The 19,336-nt window shown below is 41.0% G+C and overlaps 1 protein-coding gene across 32 annotated transcripts in view; it reads right to left on the bottom strand.

The window, feature by feature from the left end:
- Positions 1–803: 803 nt before the first annotated feature.
- Positions 804–19,336, bottom strand: part of CAMK2D (calcium/calmodulin dependent protein kinase II delta) — a 117,683-nt gene continuing 99,150 nt past the window's right edge. For 12 of the 32 annotated variants that reach the window (XM_014887927.2, XM_088164246.1, XM_088164254.1 and 9 more), the window contains 6 exons: positions 17,341–17,389; positions 6,674–6,749; positions 6,045–6,139; positions 5,224–5,452; positions 1,687–1,735; positions 804–1,184 (listed from right to left, as the gene is read on the bottom strand). In XM_014887927.2, coding sequence (XP_014743413.1) covers positions 1,729–1,735; positions 5,224–5,452; positions 6,045–6,139; positions 6,674–6,749; positions 17,341–17,389 — 456 coding nt within the window. In that variant the 3' untranslated portion in view covers positions 804–1,184; positions 1,687–1,728. Of the gene's footprint in view, positions 1,185–1,686; positions 1,736–5,219; positions 5,453–6,044; positions 6,140–6,673; positions 6,750–17,340; positions 17,390–19,336 lie in introns of those variants that run through there. The other 20 variants (XM_088164249.1, XM_088164255.1, XM_014887925.2 and 17 more) reach the window with 2 other exon arrangements.

Raw genomic sequence — 19,336 nt, 5'->3', positions numbered from 1 at the left:
CGTTCCTCCCTCGGCCTGTAGCTGGGACACACCTGCTGGGATTGCCGCGGGGATTGCTGGCCTTGATGCCGAACGCTGCCAGGGGAGCTTGAGAAACCAAGAGTGGAATGAGGGGTAGAGGGGGAGACACAAACCTGTGGTAAAGTGTTAGGGTCCCACGGAAAAGCAGTGTCTCTGCAATTCATTTCCAGAGAAGCAACAGCAGCAGTGTAATGTAAGTAAACTCTTCATACTTAGCTTTAAGGCCTAATATTTCTCGAGTATATTATCCACAGAACTGGTCTATACATTAACCCACATACTATATTTTTTAAAGCCTTCTTAAAAAATTTACAGTACATCCTAAAAGTGATAAAAATCTTTTTCTTTCCTTCCATTTTAATCCTCAAAAACTGCCTCTCAATTATCACTTAGTTCCTTACAATTTTTAATTTTGCTTAATCATCCAGCAGAACCTTTCAGTTAAACAAAATAAGAAAGCGAAAAGGACTCGAAAGGAAAACGGAAGCTGCTGACTCACCAGAATACTGACAGTTAATTCTGGAGTGGCCAAGCCAGCAAATGAGGAGATTTTTCCAGTTTACACAGACTAATAAACTAAGAAGGCTGCAGCTGGTCCAAAGCCAAGATATTAACACTTCCACATTTATCAGTGATTTTGTCCATCTACGATAAAAATCTGTTTTACAGTAATGGAGCTGCCAGCGGAAATCCTAACCATTCCTACCAGAACCAAAGCAAAATCCTGGGACTCAAGAGAAAGGGAGGACTCAAAAAACAGTTCTTAAAAAAAGAAGGTAAAATATACTTTTCCTTTTTTTTTTCTCTTTTTTTTTTTTTTTTTTTTAATAAACATGATAGATTTTAAAGTTGTCTGTCAAAACTTGGCATAAATGGAGCAAGTGACAAATGTATTGTGTGTCTACTCTGTCCATCCAATACCTCTTTTTGTCTTTTACGCCTTGTTATTCTCTATTTGCATGGAACATCACCTTCATTGAAATGTTAACAGTGTACAGATGGAATATACAGCAACGTGGTGCATCACAAATGTGTTACATGAAGAACCTTCACAACTTCATGCACTCAGAAACATGCATGAAGAGAACGGGATGGCCAAGATGGTAATCAACCAGGTGCGTTGGGTACAGAAAATGCAAGAGCGGCACCGCTGATATTTTTAGCTAGGAGGAAGGAGAGAAAAACAAACAGATTTCCATTACTGAGGTAACATCACCACCAAATAACAACACATGCTCAAGTGTTAGCCAAAGCTATTGAAAAAAACCCACCTTGTAAGATCACTTAACATGATACTGGGGAAAAAACAAGGGAAAAAACCTCCACTCAGGAATTCTTTTATTTTTCAAACCACTTTACAGATATTTTCCACCTTTACAAGATGCCAGAGAGGCTGTTAAAATAAAAAAGGAAACTGAGGCAGGAAGCCAAAGTGCCTAAAGGGATTCAGCCGCAAATCTCTGGGTATAACTTAACCTCCTCGGCACGGACATCGCAGGCACTGCCATGGACTGAGGCTCTTGTACAAAGATTAGACCAAGTGACAAGGAAGAATCAGGTGTCATTCACATGCAAGACATGCCAGAGAATGCAGAGAGAGAAGGAAGGGAAAGGAGCTGGAAGCAAGTATGTAGCTAACTGAGGTTGCAGCATCGTTTGTATTACCGTAGCATGTAGGGGCTGGAGCCGTGGCGGGATCCCTCTGCGCTAGGCACTGCACAAACACAGAACAAACTCTTTACTCAGCATTCCTGCTCTCTGGCACTGCACTAATCAAAGTACAAGAAGGTGTGAGCTGTGATCAGGGAGGGAGCATAAGCCTCACTGAGGCTGAAGTTAGGTTAGGGAGTCACTTTCAGGCCCAGCAGCCCTTTAACTGCCCATATTGGGCAGGTGCACTCTCCGAGGACAAGCAGACACATCTCTGCAGAAACACTTTAGCACTGGTCCCTAAGAGCACAGAAAAAATCCAGAAACCAATTCCTACTGTCACTCCTAGCACTCAGAGAGAAACAATGCAGGAGACAGAAACACAAGCTTGCCTCATCTCACCCACAGCAAAACTACAAATAAAATTTATTTTTAAACTAAATACGTATTTGTGCTCATATCCTTTTTCAACTAAGTCCTCTGCCACAAAGAAACATTTCCCTATACCTACAGCTACCCAAGAGCTCTGTTCTATCCTCAGATTCATGCACAGTCCTTCCTGTAGTCCTGAAATCAAGGAAGCTACTGTGCCTACAGCAACCGATTTAACATCATCTAGGATACTGTCTGCAGAAGCAGATCACAGCTATAATCGTTTTTGCAACTTCATTAGGTTTGAAATTCATCTTCAGACATGATGTGGAAAATACTTTTTTATTATGGAAATGCCATTGTTAACTCCTGTGCATTGGTAATAATTAAATAAGTAGCTGTAGTCTGTATGCATTTCAAATAAAGGAAGAATAAACTAGAACTGTATGTTAATGAAGTTTCTTCTCTAGTCTTCCAAAATGGAGTTATCGCTGCTCTGACTGGGAAAAGCAAAGGTGAAATTTGAGATGGTATAAAAATGTTCAGGACGAGTTATAGGTGATTCTAGCTTGGTGCTACATGGGAATCTCCCAGTCAGACTTAAGAATAAAGAAAGATTCACAATGTTTGTGCTGAAAGGGGAGCTATCAGACTTGAGGAGACTCACTAGTCCTGAACACAAGCAGGAGGACTGATCTCACGTAGCATACTGACACTTAGGTGGAAGGCACTATAAAAAGAAAAGAAAACAGGAACATTGTGCAAGGAGAACCAAATAACCTTAAGGGCTGGGTAATCCAAAAATATTACATGGAATAATAGGAAGTACAAAGCTCTGTAGAAGTTTCACGGGTTGGAAATGAGAGTTGAGGATAAATATGGGGCTCTTTCAGACACACTGCAGATGAGAGAAGTGCAAAAATCGTGCCAGAACAGAGCAGGGAAAAGAAAGACACTGGGGAATTAAATAAAGCCCTGACCACAAGGGACAGAGCATTTCAGAAGGAGCCAAGCTAATGGAAAGGCAAACCTTAAACAAAAAAAGACAGAAAGGAGATAAGGTTGTAGGAAAAGGGAGATCCTACCAGACAAATCCTCTGAGGTAGTGCTGGCTGTTTATCCCACAGAAGTAGAAGATGGGAATGACCTGATCAGCCTTCCTACAAACTGGTTCATGTCTGCACACCTAACCAGCACAGGACAACAACGATGACATAGAAGAACCAAGCATACACTTCAGATAAATAAATTTTACACTGGAAAGTAAGGCTCCTAACCATTAGACCAATGACATTTTGGAACAGTGCTAGAAGCAAGTCCAAAAACCTCCTCTGAATTCAAGATGACACCTGGCTATGGGATTTATGTGATATTGTTGCCAGTGCTACACATGTAGGGCTTCATTGCTAACTCAGGGCATCTCTCCTTAAGCCTCAGTCCTCAGACTCTAAGGCTGCTCTGTGATCCCTTACGGTTGGACACCCTGCACAGTCCTGAAAACTCCACTATCTGACCCCATAAGCTCAAAACATTCACCAATGAATGTTCACCACCTGCAAAAAATTTACTCCATGATTTTTCTTCTTCTTCCACCCTTGCCAGTCCCAGAAATCTTTATCTTTTTTAGAGAGCACAAGCAGCTGCAAAGAACCTCCTGCAGCACCTTCCCAAAGAGACAGAGGTGGAAAAAAAAACAATCAGAGGAAAAGATTAAATGATTTTCTAGACCAATTCATGTCATTGTGCTGTCAACACCGACTGTTCAGGGTGCAGTGGGCCAGGTGAACCTGCTTCACTTGGGCTTCCTGGCTCTACACACACCCAGCTCAGATCCCTTGGCAAACGCTCCTTCATGAAAACCACCAAGATTTACCTAACTGCATTTCAAGGAAGTGTAACTGCTCTTTGAATATTATCTGTTGAAACACTGGCAGTGCAGCTGGAATGTGAGAAACAAAGGACAACGTGGCTCCTGTTCCCATTGGTTTCACATTTTGAAATAAAACAGTCATCATTAAGTAATAAGTTTCTTTTTTCCTAAATAAAAAACAATACAAAATCATCACCATGGAAGTTTAACACTTAATTCTACCTTATTTCTTACTTCATCAAGTATTATTTCATATAAGAGAACAGTGTTGCAAGAAGTAAAATACGAGACATGATGAAGTTCAAAGGATGACATCTAAGCCCTTATCATCCATGCCAGGAAATTCAGCCACTCTCCACAGTAAGACATCTGACACAAATGGAATTGTATCCTATGTATCCTATACAGAGGGCTCACAACTGAGCAAAGCCAGGCCTGGACCAGTGCTGCCTATTTGGGAAACCACAAGTCAGTGAGGTTTGGGCTCATTAGCAGAGGCTGTTGAAGAAGAAGAGAAGCCAATGGGCTGAGCAGAACCTCCTGAGCAAGCTGTGACTCTCTACCCTGTTACTGCAACCCCGAGTGTGCTGTCATGAAGACTGGTGACAAAGTGGGTAAAGAAACTTAGTCACTGCCTGACCTCGAGGGAGAAATGCTGATGGGAGAGATGCGAGGCTGTCCCACGGGGATGTCAGAACTGTCCAGGGAATACTCAGCAGTTACGTATGGAGAGCATGGGCAAAGAGATAAGAACGTGAGAGGTACTGGGATGGCTCAGTTTACGAGGCAAATGTGTAAACTGGCTCAAACCCAACTTGCAGTGAACACACCTAGGCCTGACAAAGTGGAGGTGGCTGAAAATCACACTGAATATAAATCAAACTTCATTTTTCCTTAATAGTGACACTTTTTTACTTCAAACTTTCTGGTCAGCTCTCATAGCTCCATGTATCCTACTGCTTTTTATTTTCCCAGGTTTTCCAGCAATTCTATTCCATGTTTTCTAATCCCATTTTGTGTGACTTCTACCAAGCTTTCTCTACATTAAAACACTTTGCTGCTCTTCAAGGTGGCAGTTCAGGGATTGAGTTGGATTGGTGGGCATCATAGTAGAAAACAACAACCAAAAAAGCACATAATTTTAGAAATCTTTGCACCTATACTATGCACACCGGTGGGTATGACAGATATTTAACAGCCACAAAAAATGACACTACCAGAGGACAGCTCGCAGTTTTTAAGGCCTAAAGCACCTATTGGACTATGAGGTGTGCCTAAGAGGTGTGAGCTGTGCTGGGGCTGTTCCTTACTTGATGGGTACGGTGGGCGAGCCCGAGCGGTGGAAGTGCACGTTCTGCCACTTGCCGTCGCGCCGGTGCCACACGCGCGTCTCCTCGGACTGCATGGTCTTTGGCATGCCGCTGCCGTCCATGTACTGCGTCAGGCGGATGTAGGCGATGCACGCCGCGTCCTCGCCCACCAGGTGCACGTGCGGGTTCAGGATGATCGTGTGGATTGGCTTGGTGCTTTTGGACAGAGCTACCACACACACACACAGGGGTACACACAGGAGAAATCACATTTGCTCTGGGTAAGCCAAAAGAACTCACGCCAATCCGTTTCACAAAAAACGAATCTCAGGCTTAGCAGATACAAACTCATCATTAGGTTGAACGATAATACACCCAGCAACTAAAATACTTTGTAGAACGAGCACAATCACTTATTATACACTATTCAAAATAAGTAAACGTGTTTAATCTATGTACATATATGGATTAAGTAAAGTGGAGGGCATCACCTGGAGTTTCCCAACATTTCAGTTTCACTGTTATGTCTAATGACATTTGTGTCTAGTATAATTTTCAGTTAAAATAATTCAGCTCTTAATTCATGCTTTATTTTTAGTTGCAAATACCTGAAACTCTTCTCTGCCCTCTGAGGTGCCCTCTGATGTGTGAATGAGCAGAGCAGAAGCAGACTGAAAAACACCTATAGCAGAAGTCTATAAAAAATAATACTCCTTCCCTTGCCCAAGTCAATTAACTCCCAAAACAAAAAGCTCATTCGAGGAGAGACATACAGTCACAAGGAACAGATGAAGAGTTGGAGATGAAAAGGGAGCATTTACCATTTTCAAAGTAAAACCGGTGGAAGTCCATCCCTTCTACCAGATTACCCAAAGCTTCAGGTTCAAAAGACGTAAGGCCTGGGTCACAGATTTTTCTATGGAAAAGAGGAAATTCTGCCATAAGCACATGTGGTTAGGGATCACAGCTTTGGAGAGATCATTTTTACTTGCTTCTTTCATTCCCATTGAACATTTCACCTACTCATGCCATCACACTGGAAAAGAACAGAACTTAACATGAGGAGAAGGCATGGAGTTCTGGTTTCAGCTCATATAAATCACGTTTTGGCCCAAAAAAAGACCACAAGTCAGTATTACTACAAGTAGGAACTTTTACTTGTGATGATGAAAACCGTAGCTGTGCAATGCAAGGGATATTTTTTTATGCCTCACACCATTTTGTAAGAGAGATTTAAGTACTTTCTTCTAACTACACTGGAGTTATACTAGCAGCTCCTCTGAAACTAAGCCAGGGCAAAGCAGCCATGCATGTATCTTGTGCCTTGTGGGGGCATCTGGGGAGGCATTTCGAGGGTACCTAACTCCAAGCACAGGCACTCACATATACACATGCATATTTACACAGACACCCCCAGCTCTCCTCACTCCCTCCAAAAGGAGGAGCTTACGTGTAAGCTTCGAAGTCCCCGTTGTTGATGGCTTCAATCAACTGCTCGGTCACCTTGATAATCTCCTGCTTACGAGCTGGGGAGAGATACAAACCCAATCTTAGAGAGGCAGACAAAGTGGAAGGTGACAGCTGACAGGTTTTCTGTCACTCCCCAGCTGACACAACAACCAACTCTCCTCCTTTCTACAACCAGAGGACATGATGTTACATTGCTGCTTTACTCTGATTTGCCTTCAGTGCCCTCCTGTATCCACAAGAAAATTAAACACATGTCAAGATCAATCCGCTTCCCTATCACACTTACAATTATCTTTCCTTCACTGGAGGATCTCCTGTTTAAAAAGCAAAACAAATCAAGCCCCAACTCTAAACTTCAAGCTCAAGGAAGCCGATTGCTGTTTCACAGCCAGTCCGGCTGTAGTAGCTCTCTTGTGCAAGCAACAGTTGTAATTCCCCAGCACACTCCCACACATGGATTTGGCCATTAACTCAAACATGCCTAGAATGTTAAAACCGAAAGTACTGAGAGAGATCACATTGCTCTTCAAAACAAAATGCTGGGGAGCACACAGAGAAAGTAACTTTCCAATGCTGTGCTCAACATCGGCAGTGTGGTGTTAACCTTTTCCTAAGTGCATGCCTAAAGCATTCAGGTGAAAAGGACCAAAAAGAAACCAGCAAGGAAAAATGTGGTGGTGAAAAAAATGGACATCAAGGTCTAGCAAGGCTTTCTGTGAGCAGCACGTCACTGTTAGCACTATGGCTAAGAGCACGCCAGGTACGAATTGCCCTATTTTCCACAAGGACTGTGGAAAGAACAAAGACTTTTAATGAAGAGAGCAGCGATGTCTCCACTATCATCGGTTTAAATAACATGGGCCAGACTGCGTGGACACCGCATGGCTTTGCCAGCACCAGCCATGTGGTGGGATGGCTGAGTCAGAAATAATGGTGCAGTCTCACAGAAGGCTGGCAAAAAGAAATCCAGAACAAGCAGACCTCACGCAGTGAGGAAATTACCAGTTCTGTATGCAACATCTCACATACATATAGCTGAGCTAAAGGATTTGATTAAATAACCCAGTAACACATCTCAATCAGAGACGAGGAAATTACAGAACATTAAATCAGACAGTGGGAAATGAGGTAAAAATCTCTGATCAGTTGCTACATAATCATGAGCTCATGTTAGTGGATAACGATATCAGCAATTAATATGTCTACAACGGTACTGTGGATTCCACACACGAGAGACACAAAACCACAAGGACACATGATTTATTGTCACTGGCTCAAGACAACTGGCAATATTCCCTTTTTCACTAACATCAGTCATGCCTTTACTGAGTTTTACCATGGTACCTTTGATGTTGAGATACACAAGATATATTCTACATCAACCCCAGAAGGGAGACATTGAATCGTGTTGCCAAACTGCTGGTTTTCCTGGCTTTAGTTCCAAAATTAAATTGCAGTGGAACATATCAAGAAGTTTTCATCAAGAAGCTTTCTGACAGAGGCCACCTTATATTACATAATGTGTTTCCAGCAAAGTTTCTCTGGGCTATACTAACATCCAGGAGAGCTGTGTCTGCAGACGTATCCATGGGATGTGAAACACATCCATCAGGAAAGTCTAGAGGCCAGCAAAGCCAGCAAAGGAGATTACAGCACTTCTCACTGGCTCCAATGAATCACCATCCAACTCCAGCACTGGTGTCAGCACTTGTGGAAAAGACTTCACAGTCCCCAGTGCAGACTGTCAGGAACAGGAAGATGTTGCCAAATCATGTGCCTTTCAACTCAGTCGTCAATTTTTCTACAAAATTACAAGTACTACGTGAAACTATGAAAGCCACTATGCTACTCTCACCTGTCAGCCACACACAATTACATACATATTAGAAAATGACATTTCTTCCTGTTTAGTGATCTGATATGCAGTTTCACTGGCAGTGAGCCAGAGGGAGAGTGGAGCTCCAGGACTGATTTATCCTATTGTGCAAAACGCTTTGCCTCCTTTCTCACCCTTACACAATACAAAAGCAAGGCAGTGTGAAATAACAGCAGACATCAAAGACTAATTCAAATATTCAGGAGCCACTGTGATTTTACATAAACCTCCTCCTCAGTGTTTTTAGCTTTTACACCTTCTCATGTGGGTATTTGTGGGGGTACAGGGAGCAAGACTACAAATAGAGACAAAAGTGTTTCTGCTTCATGGTCATCGAAGCAGAGTTTTAACCTGAAAGGAAGTAAGGAAGAGAAATGAGATGAAAAAACTGAAATACAAGTAGAAAACTGGAAGGAGACTGGGAGGCAGCAGAAGGAAAATACAGCTGTAACTTGATGGCCATGTGCATCCAGTCAAATCCTTGCACTTACTCTTAGTGCAAAGGATGAAATAACGAGGGGGCTGGAGATAGACTAAGGTGAAATGTTACTGGTAGGAACAGTGTCCTGCCACTCCATCTGACAGAAATAATTGGCAGTTCTTAGAGTAGTAAATAACCAAATTTTCATTCTGAGTTTGATGGATGCCACATAACATGCTCTTCGATAACTCCATTTTTTTCCCCATCTAAATACACACTCCAAACTATACAAGGACAACACAAGGCATTAGGGAAGAGGCATCTGGCCAGTTCCCATCTGCCAGATAACTGTCACTTACAATCACCATTTGTATTTGACTTTTTCATTATTTATTTTTTTATCCAATAGTAAACTTGCCTTGTATTGAATTCTAGGACAATTATGCTGTTTGATGTACAGTGGCAATTTCATGCTATTATACTTTTCATTTGATGGGCACTCAGGACTCCCTAAATAAAACTACAGAAACTGAACTTCCTAAACAAAACTGACAACTGTAATGAGATTCTGGTAAAACTGGTTCAGCTACTTTTTTCACAGACTGTGGTGGAAGTCAGTTCAAAAAGTAAAGCCTGACCCACCTCTAGATTTTTAGAATATGACAATGGCTTTCCACAGCATAAAATTATATACTCTGTACATAAAGGATAACTGAACAAAAATACATCTGGTGCCTTTAAAACAACTGAGGTGTGAGGCAAGAACACTGTTTACAAGTCAAAGGTGCTGAGACATTTTCCTGAAAACCAATAACAGATTGCAGACACAGCAAACTTGTGTGAAGAAGATGGTGGCTTTGACATTCTTTGCTCAGAGTACAGGTGAAGTAAATACATCACAGAAAAGACCACGGACCTGTTCTTTAAGCAGCCTGTAGGGTGAAGGAGTTAAGGTAATTCATAGGAGTTTAGCAGTTAAAAAAAATAAACCCCCTGCTTTGGCAAGTGAGTTGGGATATGACTAATATAAATGCATTTTTTCAAACAAAAGTATTATGAAGAAGAGCCATAAAAAGACCAAATAATAAGAAAAAGAACAAACAAGAACATTTCCAATCACTGGCTAAAATGCTTTCTTCAGCACTGCTGTAGCACATACGTTCACTTCAAAAGAGTCATTACTCTCCTGCTGTATTTCACTACCTCTTTTCCTTGCTCAGCTACAGAGTGAGGGATAATCTTTCAAAATTAAAGACCACCATTAACACTGAGATCTAAACAACATAAAATGAGGAGAAACACCATTTAACCAAAAAGCATCTAACACCATCAATATTTCAACCTACAAGGAACAGTTGCCCAGGTAGTGAAATCAAATATCACAGGAAAACAAAAGCACAAAACAGCAGGAAAAATTGTTTCTCCAGCAGGAAACTCTATGGCTTTTCTTCCCTTCCTGTAGCCCCAAGAAATATTTATAAACTCAATCTACAAGAATCACGCAGAAATGACAGATATTTTGGTATTTTGATTGCAGAGAGAATGTGCAGCATAAAAATGAGCTGTGGATATGTGAAAGTAAAGCCTTCATAAATATCTGTACCTAAAGCTTTACGTTTTTTGACACACAAGAAAAGAGCCCTTGTAACTCACTGACCACCATACTACCCATCATTTATTTTCAAAACTGACACCAGTGAGAACCATAATTTAAACCACTTGATGCTTCACACAGATATTGGAACATCCTTGTCCTGCCATCAGCCCTTCAGATGCCTGACTTTGTCATCACTGAACTGCAATAGCTAAGCAGAGAAGCACCTTTCCAGAAGAACAAGGTAACCTTGCTCCACATTTGCACATGCACTTGGACATGATTAAAACAATTCTGCTTCTCACTTGCTCGCATGTTGTTTCTCAAGGCAAAAACCCTTAAAACTTTTCAGCTGGGTACTCTTAACTACGTATCTCGGTACACCTCAGATTGGATTAATCTCACAACGTTTTGGACACATATAAGCACAGACAAGTGAGTTTGTTCTCTCAACTCCCCTCCCTTACAGTCAAGGGAGAGAAATCAGCACTTTGAGGGCACAATTCATCTTATCCTAAAATAGATTTTTAAGACAAGTGTGACTCATCTGACCTAGTTGCATTGGCTCAAGTGAGTCTAGACAACCAGCTCAAACACACATATCTACACTGTGGAGGAGGGTTAAACCCAGGGGGACAAATCCTCCCCGTTGTGCTGTTGTTTTAAAACAGGACAGTGGGTATCAAGGTGACAGTGGGCTGCTAAAATGGAATGGCACAGCAGGGGGAACCAGGTTTCATTTCCCGTCTGAACATTGTCCCAACAAACACCAGTTAGATGGAAAGCACACAGCCAGTCAAGTTATTTCTGTGTTCTGGAAATAACCAAAGTCGGAAAGGAAGAGGAAGATACTAGAAATTTCATCCTGTGTTGTATAACAAGTTCTGGCTGTGTGGATGCACCGGATTTCATACAGCTTTACAGCATGGACTGTTAAACATCACACAGCGTCCTTCCAAATGATTCTCATGACACCAATATTTGAAAATTCTCTGCTGATAAGTTTTCTTACCATTTCTGCCACAAATATTCAAATTAAATAATTTCTGAAAGGAAAATAAACAATGGGCTGCATCTATAAATGACTGACCTGGGTCTCAGATCTTAGACCATCAGATGACAATGCATGCTTCAGGGGACTTCTCATTTAAGAAGTTTATCAAGATTCAGTGTACACAACACCAGCGCTTATCTCTTAGCCCACATTTAAACTTTGATAGAGACTAAAACATCTGAGTTGTCATCTCACATGTACATCTTTCTCCTAGAGCCTGCTGATTCCGAAGACTCGCTCTGATTCATCGAATTATGAAACGGATGGATGATCTGCAGAATTTTATTAGGGTTATTTGGTATCTTTCACCCGTCTGAAAACTGGTAGGCCTGCAACTGCCCTAAAAAAATATATATCTAAATTCTTTAGCTATGTAGGCAAATATCTGAAAAATTATCCCAGAGCTTTTCCACCCTGTACTGACAAAACAGATCCAACAAAATTAATATGTCTATTTCGATTAATGTTAAGCAACTTGTCACACACCATACATGGTATATTTTTATTGATATGGAATCAATTATTTCTAAAGATGCTCTCTCTTTATATGATTGTACTAAAAAATGACACTAATATTTAGACAGCATAGCAAATGTTGGCAAACGTTTATTTTTTAATGACAAATCACCTACCGTTTCAGATCAAAGCTTCATTGTGGTCACTGCACTTACAAGACACTGAACTATGGTTTCCCAGCAGGTTACTTTAATTGTGGAATCTGGCTGCTGTCTCCAGAAATGGTGTCTGACGCGTAGAGACATTAACAAGCTTTGCTGCTGTGTATATTTTTATTTAAACTGTGCTCATGCCTAATCACTCAACTAATTCAGAGAAACAGGACATGTGAGGCCACCAGCTTTCAGATCTGAACACACTGGGCACGTAAAGGATATTGTGTGGATATGCACCGTAGATGGAATAAAGCCTTACGGCACGTGTTACTGACGTGCCAACCCTCCGTGTTACACAGCCCAGATCTCTCCCATTAATTCCTCTCTTTCCCCAGGCTCTGGGCAGTTTGTGCTGGCAGTATTTGTACTTCTAGTTTAAAACACACTCACCCACATATTGATAGAGCCTATCCCGCTCCTCCCTCAGAACGAAGCTATGCTTTTGGCATCACCCGGCAACAGCTGTGACCAGAGACAGCCCATCCTCTCCGGGACCGCCTTCTCTCATCTATCTTAGCTGACCCCACCAAAAATTCCACTCATGTTTAAAATAGGTTCAAAAAGGTTCAGGCCAATAACACACAGCCCATGTTCCCAAGAGCCTGCCTGGATCTCACTTTAACCTAATGTGCAAACGTCCATTCTTACCACCAGTGCAGCTGCCCTGACACACACTGGCTGCAGGATCAGAATCGGGCAAGCAGAATCCTCATTCCCAGGAAGGTCCTTCCCCTCTAAGGAATTTCTGAAGAATTTCCGAGTTCATTTACAAACAAGAAATGCTCTACCCAGGTCTTTTACGTTCTAACCAAGACAGTGCCTTTCCCCTCTCATATTGTAACACTGGAGATTCCCTTTACGGTCAGTTGGTCACTGATCGTCACGTTATCTCCTCCCGAGCAGAGGGGGACATTTCCCAGCTGTCCTATCAACGCTGCAAGTTAACACCTGCCACAGCAGCTTCAAGGCTGGTTTATCAATGGAGATGTTCAAGAAAGACACTTGATGCAATAAAAGTAACAGGTAATTAATGCTGAGGCCCTATCCAGGATCCAAGCAAGAGGTGAGGCAAATCTCTCTCCCTAAGTTTAAAACTACTGCAAAGATTACTCCTGCAAGATAGAGCTTTCTGAAATACAGACATATTTATCCTGCTGTTACAGCTGATGAAAATATTTTTACAATTAATGACAAGAAAAAAAATACCTAAAAATTTTACTTTTGTAAAGGCTAAGCAAAGGTCACTCCCAGATCAGGCAGATCACAGCATTGACCTTTTTTCAGCTTCTGTCAGATGGTGGGGAGGGAAGAGGAGAGACAAAGGAGATCATCTGACAGATGAGTCTCTCAACTTACATAGTATAGAGGAAGGAGTAGAGTGGGAGAGCTCAGACTCAAGCGATTGACTCTCTGAGTTTGCATTTCTCATGGACTTGCCCGCTGAATTGATGGAAAGAAACACAACATATGAACAAACAAAGATGAAGAGGTAGAGTGTGATCAGACTCCTCAGCAGGCACTGGCAGCAGGAGCGGCCTCTGGGGCACGGCCAGGGTGGTGACCAGTGGGATGAAGAAGCAATGGAAGAGGAGGAGTGGTGGGTGGAATTCAACCTCTCCATGTCCTCCTCCTTTGTGAAAGCTGTGTGAGGGTCAAGTACATGTGAAGGAAGAAAAAAAGAAGGCCAAAAGAAAAATAACGATAATTTAATTAGAAGCAGCAAGAAATTAGAAAATCTTTGAGCACAAAAACAATGTTAATGATGTATTTTCAGGTGCAATGTAGGTGCCAAAGAACAATTGCAAAGGTCGTAGGTGTGAGTGACTCTGTTCAGATGCCAGCACAAATTTACCCCTGTATCTGGTACTCAGATACAAAGGGCTTTGAAACAGCTTTAGAAAAATTGTTCTTAGAAATTTGAATGATTTTTAAGGAATGTATGTTCCAAAATAAATAGTTTAAACTGCTTTCTTTCTGCTGTTAAATAAAATTAAGCCAACAGGTGTAAAATGAATTGCAAATACATTAAATATTTCAAAGCAGTGTACCTTCCAGATATATTATGTAGCACAAGTAAGTCACAATTTGTCGAATCAGTAAGTGCCTTACAACTCAGCAATTTTCCCTGTTGCCAAGCATCATTCTTACTAGTGCTTTTGGTAATTTGTCTCTGGGGCCAAAAAGACACCGTGAGAAATCCAGATCTCTTGTCCATGGTAAATTTCACAACTCATCTTTCTGAAAATCTGTGGACAAAAATAATGGTGCTATTCCATAGCATTACTTAAAAAATCAAACCTATATCCAGAGATGCTGCCCAATAGTTTCAGTATCATTACTACAGGAAGAAGAAATCTCAGAAGCAATCCCAGAAGAAGGCATTGCTTACAGCCCAGTTCTCAGCATGTTCTTCCTGTCTGCTCCTGTCATATTTAGGAGGGATCACTGTCATGTAGATAAGCCCACAATCGATAGTTAATGTCAGAAATTTATCTTAGCAAGGAACCTGAACTACAGCCTCAAGTCATTTTGGACTCAAATGATATAATTAGCTCACTCTTGAGTTATTAAAGCTCATTGTTGTTTGGCAAGCACTGTTTCTAGTAAAATAAATATATTCCAGGCCTAAAAGAGGTAAGTGTATACATAAAGAAGGCAAAGTTACAGACACTAAGATTTTGAGTAAATTAAAAATGAAAAGTAAGCCTGGTTTTACCGTCCTCAAGTTAAATACCTGCCTTCAAAAGTGAAAACAGAGCAAGATCCTGACACGAGAGGAGAATGCTCTACGCATCCCTGACAGACAGGAGGAGAATTTGATCCTGAGCTTGCGTTAATGATAGGTGATGTAAGACATTTTTAATTGCTCCCTGTCTTAATGAATCCTAACATCCCTAACACTTGGAACAGACACACACGTGCACCGCTCCCACAGCGCACACGAGACACGAGTGTGCTGGGGATGCTGTACCCCATAACAGACCCATGGGAGCCACACCTCTGCAAAGTGGCAAATCAACACCAAAGAACAAACCCCCAAAGCCCTTGATGAAGAGCTGATGTTTTCAGCCCGTGTGGGCTGCATGAAGGAAGGGGCTCCGGCCTTGTCTGTGCAGTGCAGGCACGGCGTTGGGATACCAGGAACAAGGTGCACAGCCCGCACATCTCTGCAGAGCCATTCCCTGGGAGGTGTGGATCACACTGCAATGCCATAGAACACACACTAATGCTACTGCTCAGTTACAGCGACAGTCCCCTGCTCCTTCCTGGGAAGGACAGAGCCTCTTCCCATGCTCTACTCCATGCTGCAAAGAAAAGCAAAACGGTTTTAGACGTCCTTTATTATCTAAGGTGCAAATCATACATTCTACGTCTCAAACGTGGTGACAAGCATCTTGAGCATACGCATAAGGACCTGGAGAATTCTCTCTCCTTCCTCTGAAATCCATTTGTCCCTACCACTATTTTATCTCCAGTGGCTGTTGCTGACAAGAGAACAGCTTTCTCACTGTTCTCCTACAAAATATACATCCAGGAGTCAAGCTTGGTGTGGGGGAAATAACCTTTCCTAAGTGCCTTGCTAGTGCAGGAAGCTTGAGAATATAAGAGGTGTCAGGGTTGCAGGACTGCCTATTCCCTGAATCGTTCTACAAATTAGACCCTGGGGGCACTGTTAGCTTTAATTTACAATAAAACAGTATGAACAACAGCCTCCAGAGAAAAGACGGGAAGTATGAGAGGAATACTAAAAAGTGAAAAACAAGCAAGTTCATGAGGGAGATTATATTTGTCTTTTAAATAAACAGAAAATGAAATCGCTGTAGGGATTTCTGTGCAGGGAAAGACACAAACAGGATCATCTTCCTCAGACCTGTGCTTACTGCAAGATCTCCTTTTCTGGTTTGGGAATACTGTATATTGTGGCCATCCAACTTGCCCTTAAGTATGATACTACAGAATCATATAAAAGAATTACGCAAATTATTTTTATTGTTGGCTTTTTTTGTATAATTGTATCCCCCCTGAGGTACAATTCTGTGTGCTAAGCTTCAGACAGAATTTTCCAAAAATCCTCCTGCAGTAGCATTACATTACATCATCACACAGAGGCCCTATAATTAAATTATTCATTTCATAAACTTAGTTATTAAACTGCACCAAATAATCCCAAGGAAGAAATACAAAGCATTATGATTAAAGGTATATTACACGGTATTTTCCAACGCATCAGCAGCAAATCCCTATAATTGTTCTCTCCTTTCACATTAACTCAGACCACCACTACTTTGTTGCATCCATTCTCCCTGTTTTATCTTACTATCACGTCTGGCCCATGTTCCACCTGTACATCCACCATTGTTCTTTGAGCCAAAAGCCAAACTTCTTTGTGATTAAGAGACACACAAACCCAATACTCCCTTTTGCAAACCCTTTGCACTTTAAATCACAATGCTATTAAAGGAGGTATGTGTAATATCACAGCTTAATGTTTAGAGGGGGAAAAATGGAAACAAAAAATACTCTCTGTGAAGCTACAAGACTAAGTTTATAAAAAAAAGTTTTGACATCAGTTTTTTAAAGACTAAAAGAAGATTAAAATAAGTGTATGGGCAGAACTAAAAGAAACCAAAAAAACACACTGGCATCTGAACAGAATAAAAATAAAAATGGTGACACAAAAAACCCCAACCAAACCCAAAACACAAATGCACGCTAGACACAAACTAAATAAAAGCTACAAAGCACTGACTTAGACATTTGTAATCTACTTCTATTATTACTGGAAGTAATATCTTAGTTAAAAAGGAGTAACTTTATACTCTTAAGCCCAAAACATCATGGGAAATGGTGTTTTGGGAACTGAAAAGTTAGTTAAGTCTGAAACACATCTAAAGTAATTTCTTGTAGGAAAGGAAAAACACTATTCTCTCGTAGGATTCATTAGGGGTTTCTGTGTTTAATGGCCTACTGAGATACAACCACAAAACTCATGTTATTGCTTCTCCAAACATTTCAAGCATAAAATCATACCTTTCACATCCTCATCTTCGATGGTCGTGTTGGAACTCTCTGTTGATTCCTGTTGAGAAATAAATGTGAGTTGAATGTATAAAACGAGCCAAGCTTTATTTGCGTGCCTCAGGAAACGACAGGATTAGTTACAGGAATCATGCAAAGCCTTGAAGCGGGGTGGGATGTCATTCACAAAAAAATGGTCACACACTGATTGAGACATTTCCACCTGAAACGGATGTCAAACATGGCCATTCTCCACAGGAGGGAACAAAAACACAATTCCTGCACTCTGATGCTTTTGCTTCACAGGAATGTACAGGGAAGTTTTTTTTCTTTAACATCCAGCTGTACAAAGTCCATCTGAAATGCATGAATTACCTCAGCCAAGTAGGAGAGCTTGCCATTTTAAGCTTAGTGATTAAACCAACTGTGCCAAATAAGTCATTCCAATTCCACCTTCTAAATATGCAGGCTACAATTTACAACTGATTTCCTGCTCATGGGACTTATGCAACGTATATTCAAATGAAGTCTCATAGTGATCTGAAGCATATTGGATCAGATTATCTCATTTTTATACTAGTTTTTGTGATTTTCTTTTTTTAAGGAGATGGAGAATTGATGAAGGTATGGTAAGAACTTTGACAAACTAAGGCATCTTTGTAGCAGTATTCTTCAACCAAACAGTCATGCTGAGGAATGACTCATCTATCAGACAGTTTATTCTTAAGCCATCACACTTAAAAAGGCAAGGATATTATATCTCAGTCTTTCCTTAATTACCAGAAACGTGAAATATAATGGGCAAATTCAATAGGGCACTGTCAAATCTAACAGCTGCAGAGAGCTAGAAAGTTTTAAGTGAGATGGTTTTTTATCTCTATACTTTCTTGAGAAGTAAAACATTATTTTTTTTTTAATTTGTAGCTCAATAACAAAAAACATTAGCTGATTGTATTAATTCTTTAAAGGATTTTACAATTAAATAATGAAATAGGTAAATTTGCCAGTGCCCTTCACTTACTGTATCCTCACGAGGCTGAGCCAAAGGAATGTTCAAGAGGGCTAATGCATTACTCAGACCTTCAATACCCAAATGTGCATTGGTAAGTCAAACTAGAGGAATTAATTCACACACAAACAAAACTGAATGAGCCACCATGCTGTCTCTGCCCTGGCTGTGTTAGATGTTCCACTCGACGTGGACGGTTCATGCTCTAGCACTTCAAACATTAGATAAAGTACTTACAAGTCAACAAAAACCTCACACAAATACAAGTTGTAAACACCATGCAAAGCTCACAGGGCAGATGTAGCCTCTAACACTGAAGCATCCACTCCAGTTGCCATACAACAAGGATCAGTCTTTCAGATAAATTTAGGAGGAACTCTCCACATTAAGGGGTTCGTTTGTTTGCTGTGACCTTTTGGGACATTGAATATCTTAGCTGCAGAGATTATGTAATAAAATCAAGTAGATGTAGTCATGCCAATATTTTATCTGGGTTTTCTGGGCTTCAGTGGACTTCAGCGATAAAGATCAGCCTGCTGTTCAAACACAGGCTGCTCGTGGCCTACGGGTTTAAACTCGGGGAGCTGAAAGAGTAATAACATGAAAACACAAGTTCTGTGCTGGACAGATGCAGGGGACATAAAAGATTGGCACACACAAGCACAACACACATCATCAACACTTCCATGCTTGAGGAATGTCTGCATGCGTTATTTCATCACTCAGATCCACTCCTCCTCTTATGAAATAACCACAGGGAGTTAAGACTAGATAAATGGGACGTGAATTAAGTCAGCACTGCAAACGGTGAAATTCTTGTCAAAGTGTAAATTCTTTTCAGGAAACCTAGGAACATGTGTTATATGTAAATGATGGTATTTCCTGGCCCTTTTCAAGTCCATGCATGAAAAAAACAAAACAAAACACGTTTTAGGGATCAGCTGCCAGATGCAAACATCACAATACATGAGAAAAAGAAAAGAGCATGAAGAAAACATG

Source organism: Sturnus vulgaris, chromosome 4, assembly GCF_052056855.1.
Source record: "Sturnus vulgaris isolate bStuVul1 chromosome 4, bStuVul1.hap1, whole genome shotgun sequence".
NCBI classification, from domain to species: Eukaryota; Metazoa; Chordata; class Aves; order Passeriformes; family Sturnidae; genus Sturnus; species Sturnus vulgaris.
The sequence above is the reverse complement of the archived record's forward strand: the minus strand, read 5'-3'. Positions and strand labels throughout refer to the sequence as shown.